Source organism: Haliotis rubra, unplaced genomic scaffold, assembly GCF_003918875.1.
Source record: "Haliotis rubra isolate DU_JTF1 unplaced genomic scaffold, ASM391887v1 Scf279, whole genome shotgun sequence".
NCBI classification, from domain to species: domain Eukaryota; kingdom Metazoa; phylum Mollusca; class Gastropoda; order Lepetellida; family Haliotidae; genus Haliotis; species Haliotis rubra.
This window is the reverse complement of record NW_025766880.1, coordinates 1119635-1126377: the sequence shown is the minus strand read 5'-3', so window position 1 is coordinate 1126377 and position 6743 is coordinate 1119635. Positions and strand designations below refer to the sequence as shown.

Sequence of the window (6743 nt, the reverse complement as noted above, 5' to 3'; positions counted from 1 at the left end):
TGAATTATGACTAAAAGTGGTATAATGAAGCACGTGATTGAGAGGCAGTTCTCCATTTAGCCAATAAAATCGTCCTTGTCGCCCAGCGCTGCTTGGACGGATGTGATAAGATTGTTCTCAAGTAATGGGGGAGTAGACTTTAACATCCTACCTGACATTGCATTTTGTCACCCAGATTCAGCAGAACAATACAGTTCTGAGAAAACCGCATATTTCAAATCTAGCAAAGGAAGCTTCAACAGATATAACAAATTTATTCAACTTTCCTTGGCCTCAGGACGTAAGTCCTCTCCCAGTAAATGATTACAGTATAACATAACATTGCACTGAATTGTAACAAGTCAACGTAGTATCTATTATACAGCTTGCAACAGTCAAACTTCCTACCACCCTTTCAGCCGTTTTGTATTCTTGCACCCATTAGAAAGTAGATGCACATCATCTCAGTAGACCAACGTTTCGTCTTATGTTCAGCTCTCTGCAGGCAAAAAGTCTCACCCCATGTTCAGCGCTCAGTAGACCAAAACATTCTCGGTCTGTATTCAGCTCTCAGCAGACCACAGCCTGGATCCATGTTCAGCACTCAGTAGACTACAGTCTCGTCCTGTGTTCAGCACTCAGTAGACCACAGTCTCATCCTGTGCTCAACACTCAGTAGACCGCAGTCTCGTCCTATGTTCAGCACTCAGTAGACCAAAACATTCTCGGTCTGTATTCAGCTCTCAGCAGACCACAGCCTGGATCCATGTTCAGCACTCAGTAGACTACAGTCTCGTCCTGTGTTCAGCACTCAGTAGACCACAGTCTCACCCTGTGATCAACACTCAGTAGACCGCAGTCTCGTCCTATGTTCAGCACTCAGTAGACCAATACATTCTCGGTCTGTATTCAGCTCTCAGCAGACCACAGCCTGGATCCATGTTCAGCACTCAGTACAGTCTCGTCCTGTGTTCAGCACTCAAAGACAACAGTCTCACCCCGTGTTTGGCTCTCAGAAGACCGTTGTTTGCCCAATGTTCGGCACTCAGTAGACCGCAGTCTCGTCCTGTGTTCAGCACTCAGTAGACCGCAGTCTCGTCCTGTGTTCAGCACTCAGTAGACCACAGTCTCATCCTGTGCTCAACACTCAGTAGACCGCAGTCTCGTCCTATGTTCAGCACTCAGTAGACCGCAGTCTCGTCCTGTGTTCAGCACTCAGTCGACTACAGTCTCACTTCGTGTTCAGGACTCAATACACAAAAGTCTCACCCCGTGTTTAGCTCTCAGAAGACCGTTGTTTGCCCAATGTTCGGCACTCAGTAGACCAAAGTTTCATATTGTATTCAGCACTCAGCAGACCACAGTGGGGCCCTGTCCGGCACTCATTAGATACAGTCTAGTCCTGTGCTCAGAACTCACTAGACAAGGTGAACGTCTGCTGATCACCTGGGAAGACGTATTTTAAGTCAGTAATCACGATCGGACTTTCTGTAATCAGCTGAGACCAGTGTTTACTTATAACGTTATTGATCACCTCAAACACAATTCACAATGATGCATTAGCACTCATAAAGTTTGCTGACACGAAATGTTAAAGACATTTTGGCTTGAAAGAAATTTAAACCTGAGCAAATAATGTAACAAAACACCCTTTCCTTCGAAATAATAAAACCCCTATTCACGGAGCATAATATGGGCTGTAATAACAACAGATTTGAATAGTGAAGCCGGCACACACATCCCTTCACACGCCACATGCATATTGAAAACAATATATCAGATATCGAGAGTCGAATCAAGAAGTCCAGAACAATCAGCTTCCGTTTGAATTTTGTTTTTCCTTGGATCTTCTGGTGTCCAAATTTTGGCGACCATTATATTGTTTGGTCCCATGTGGGGTTTCTTGTCGTCTGTCCAGGATAAGGAGTGCCCAGCAACAGGGGGCAGGCCGTATTGTTCCTCCTCTTCGTGAATGCCTGGTGGAAAAACAATTTACAATGCATATAGACAATTTATATGCACAATATACCATCTTAATATACTCATGGACACATCACCTTAATCAACTCGTGAAAACATCACTCTACTTTATATGACACCTTAATCAACTCGTGAAAACATCACTCTACTTTATATGACACCTTAATCAACTCGTGAAAACATCACTGTACTTTATATATCACCTTAAACAACTCGTGAAAACATCACTCTACTTTATATATCACCTTAATCAACTCGTGAAAACATCACTCTACTTTATATATAACCTTAATCAACTCGTGAAAACATCACTCTACTTTATATGACACCTTAATCAACTCGTGAAAACATCACTCTACTTTATATATCACCTTAAACAACTCGTGAAAACATCACTCTACTTTATATATCACCTTAATCAACTCGTGAAAACATCACTCTACTTTATATATCACCTTAAACAACTCGTGAAAACATCACTCTACTTTAGATATCACCTTAATCAACTCGTGAAAACATCACTCTACTTTATATATCACCTTAATCAACTCGTGAAAACATCACTCTACTTTATATGACACCTTAATCAACTCATGAAAACATCACTGTACTTTATATATCACCTTAAACAATTCGTGAAAACATCACTGTACTTTATATATCACCTTAATCAACTCGTGAAAACATCACTCTACTTTATATATCACCTTAATCAACTCGTGAAAACATCACTCTACTTTATATGTCACCTTAATCAACTCGTGAAAACATCACTGTACTTTATATATCACCTTAATCAATTCGTGAAAACATCACTCTACTTTATATATCACCTTAATCAACTCGTGAAAACATCACTCTACTTTATATGTCACCTTAATCAACTCGTGAAAACATCACTCTACTTTATATGTCACCTTAAACAACTCGCGTTGTATGCGTGCGTGTGTGTATGCGTGCGTGCGTGCGTGTATGTGTGTGTGTGTGTGTGTGTGTGTGTGTGTGTGTGTGTGTGTGTGTGTGTGTGTGTGTGTGTGTGTGTGTGTGTGTGTGTGTGTGTGTGTGTGTGTGTGTGTGTGTGTGTGCGCGCGAGTGAGAACCCAAATAATACTGTAGCAATGGTATCTCCGACAGTGAGCGGCAAGCTGGGGTGGCAGGAACCCAGCAGTACGTGTGCTCGCCTGGCATCAAGTTAACACCGGGTCCTCAGCATTAAGTCAGCCTTAGAGTGTTAATGGTTAATGATGACCACTTAAACAACCCACATACAAACTCGGTACAAAAGTTCAAAGTGTTGGGTGTGTATCACGTGACTTGTTGTCTACCTGCCGAAAGAGGGAGAGGGAGCCAGGGCGTTCTTTGTCCCCGTGGGAGGAACAATGTATCTTACATTCAGTGTGCTGGAGCAACATATAATTAGCACATTGGATACTTTTTATTGGGTGAAACGTGACGCTAGATTAGGGAAATACGGTCTAGAGTAGGGTTCATGTTTCTCAGTTAGTCGACTTCAAAGTTGAGGAGCGTAGAGCAGTGGTTGTTAGTAAAAGGCCAGCGGTAAAGATGCGTGATTTGGACGCTGAAGAAAATAAAGGGGCAGTGTGCGATGTCTTTAGTTAGGACTGTTTTGCAGAAGCATCGATAACTGCCACACCACTGTCGGAGGGTTACAAGTTTACATGTATATATTTATATCTAAGGACCGAATAATGTGTACAGTAATTGTTTGCTCACATGGCTGGTGTGTGATATGCAGTTAGTAGAGTCAAGTGAAGTGTGTTTGTAGAACTGCCTGTATTTACATCATATTTCATATAGTTGATTCTCTGGCCAGAAAGTTTTATACAAATCGACTCTTGTCTTCTTATAGCAGACCTGACCACGTCGCAACAACGTATTCCACAGAGAGTGTGATTTATGGACATGTCTGGGCGTCATTGTAAAGTTACCTGTTACATTTATAAAATGCATACACTCATGTCTCACATTACTGGACACTTCGCCTGGATAGGCATGCAATTAAAACGTTTCGGTCCACTCCAAACATGGTAGCAAGAGTAACACGAATCACGTGCAAGTGTCAGTCAACAGTGAGCGATATATTTATCTGATTGGCAAGTAGATGATTATAGCAGTGTACAGAGGTAGTATCGTGGTATTTTTAGCAAGGGGATTATCAAACATTATCGCCCTGTCTATAGTCAGGTATCTCTAAACAATACGTTTACGAATGAACGAACGAACGAACGAACGAAGTAATCAATAAATGAAAACGTAATTTTGAAACTTTCTTGTTTCCCTAATTTGTTCATTTTACATTGTAAATTTGACAACAGCTAAAGATTTTGTAAGAAAGAATAAATAAATAAATAAATAAATAAATAAATAAATGAATGAATGAATGAATGAATGAATGAATGAATGAATGAATGAATAATAAATAAATAAATAAAAAAATAAATAAATAAATAAATAAATATATAAATAAATAAATATATAAATAAATAGATAAATAAATAAATAAATAAATAAATAAATAAATAAATAAATAAATAAATAAATAAATAAATAAATAAATAAATAAATAAATAAATAAATAAATAAATAAATAAATAAATTTGATAAACCCCATCCTACATGTTTGAAAAGCATACACTAGATGGCCGCACGTAGCAGGAAGAGGGAGGGTCCCGCTATGCAGGAACTCGCCCTCAAACGCCCTGTTCCCCGTCAATGGCAGAAGGGGCTCTGAAATCTAATGCCCTTCCACCCTGAATTAATAGGGGTCTAATTTGCCGTTAAAACCGCTCGTATTTATTCATATCGTCTGAGCATCGGTCGGTTCACACCCGAGACAATCCCTCTCCTCCAGATGACTGGCACGTTGAAGTATTGTATTGAATAAATCTTACCCAATAGCCAAGTCATAATTGTAAAGAACGACTAAATGAAATCTTCAATTCCTGTTATTTTGAAACTATTCAATAATTCAAAGCGCGATTCTATGCGTGTTATATTTGTAGTCTTAAATGGAATTGTTTTCCATGACTCGTTGACTTGTGTAGAAAGGCTCGTACACATGCCATACTAATGTTAGAAACTGTCAGGAAACGATGTCCATATTTGGGGTATGTGATTAGTGTAATATATCAATGATACTTTTACCTAGTATCATACATATAATACACGATGCTTACTGGTAATATTTTCATATACCACATGGTATTTATAGCCGGTATCATCATATACCTCACGATACTTGTCGCCCAATATAATTCTTTATACATTACATGATACTTAACGCTGGAACCATCGCATACGACTATCAGGGATACACTTAGTTTGAACAGGTGGTGGAGGAATGAATTTGTTTAAGTTGGCGAACACGTGCCTGGTGAACGCGTTTGGCATTCGTAATAATGTTGCTAAAATATTTCACAAAATAAGCAAGTTTCAGTGATGGAGAATGTTTCAAAAAATGGATCCTCAAAACAATTACCAGTATAAAATATGCACGTGTGTACTGACGAAACAGCAAAACGGATATTATAAGTTTGATATTTTATCCTTTTAAACGGGTAATAAAGAAAATCACTTACAAGCACCAGTGCCATGCTACATCGTGTGTTCTCTCCATGGCTAAGGTGCAACATTAAAGCATTATAGTACATACCTCTATGACAATGGATGATGACTTTCTTGGGTTGTTCTCCGATATGGTTGTTGATATTTTCCTTAGTTTGAGAGTCGGTTTGAACAAGTTCTGACAGAAAACTGATGTAACCAATTGCTAATCTGAGAGTATCTACTTTGGACAATCGTTTCTCATATGGCAAAGTCGGAATATGTTCACGGAGTCCTTCAAATGCATCATTTATAGACTGCATCCTTCTCCTTTCTCTAAGATTGGCAGCTTGCCTTTGTTGAACTTGTTGCTGGATGCATTTTCTTTTCTTTTTCCTGTGTTTGCCAATATTTTCTTGGTCGGAATTAGGAGAGCTGAAATCAGACTGGCTGTCATAAGGGCTCACAGATCCGGAAGCTGGGTAAACACCAAAATCAAAATTTGCCAAAATTTGATGCTGGATAAAACCGTTATGTGTGGTGGCCATCCTGAGCTAGAGTTTACATTAAGGATGAAGGTAATGCGAGTGTACCCTTCTCTTGGGCTAATGCTGCTGCTGCTGCTGCTGCTGCTGCTCACGACATCACTTTGGCTGCCATATTGTCGGAGAAATCCTTCATGCCTTCAGCCAGTAACTTTGGCAAAAGACTATGCTGATCATTATTTCCTGCTCTTTCTACATTTGCTGTGACTATTCGTCCGGTGAGAGGATTTTCTTTCTGTCTTCTAGTTGTCAGTTTCTCTCGTTTTTATCAGCTGACCGTAAATATGCAAACCGTCTGTCAATCATTCAATAAGCCAATCAGAATACAAGCCTGAGCCGGCAGCGCGGCACGTGCCCGAGACCAGCAAATTACCACAACGAGAGCTTATGGTTATAGCAGGACCGACTTGAATTGAAAATCGATAAGGAAGCGGAAATGAAAATAATAAGACAACATTATAGTCATGAAATTACAACCGTTTGTCGAAGAAATTCTAAATACTAGTAGACTATTCCGTTTACTTACAGACAGTGAAAAGTCAATTATTGCATATTGATATCCAATGAACATTGCAGGCACCTTTGGTGTAAATCTATGATGCCCCATCGTATACATGGGACATCGACACTTGCAGCCATGGGTCACACATCACTGGGGAGATCGGATACACGCTT

The 6743-nt window shown here is 39.6% G+C and overlaps 1 protein-coding gene across 1 annotated transcript; it reads right to left on the bottom strand.

The window, feature by feature from the left end:
* Positions 1-953: 953 nt before the first annotated feature.
* LOC124281094 (pancreas transcription factor 1 subunit alpha-like) lies at positions 954-6287 on the bottom strand. The gene is made up of 2 exons (XM_046717110.1): positions 5633-6287; positions 954-1955 (listed from the first exon to the last, which is right to left on the bottom strand). Exons 1-2 carry the CDS (start codon positions 6069-6071, stop codon positions 1756-1758), a joined length of 639 nt encoding a protein of 212 aa, XP_046573066.1. The 5' UTR covers positions 6072-6287; the 3' UTR covers positions 954-1755.
* Positions 6288-6743: the final 456 nt, after the last annotated feature.

What these genes read in the sequence shown, in the direction of transcription:
- LOC124281094 (XM_046717110.1), bottom strand. Translation starts at nt 6,071, where the DNA reads ATGGCCACCACACATAACGGTTTTATCCAGCATCAAATTTTGGCAAAT. An exon ending in CATCATCCATTGTCATAGAG is followed by an intron (nt 1,956 to 5,632) that starts GTATGTACTATA and finishes TTTTTCCACCAG; the next exon opens with GCATTCACGAAGAGGAGGAA.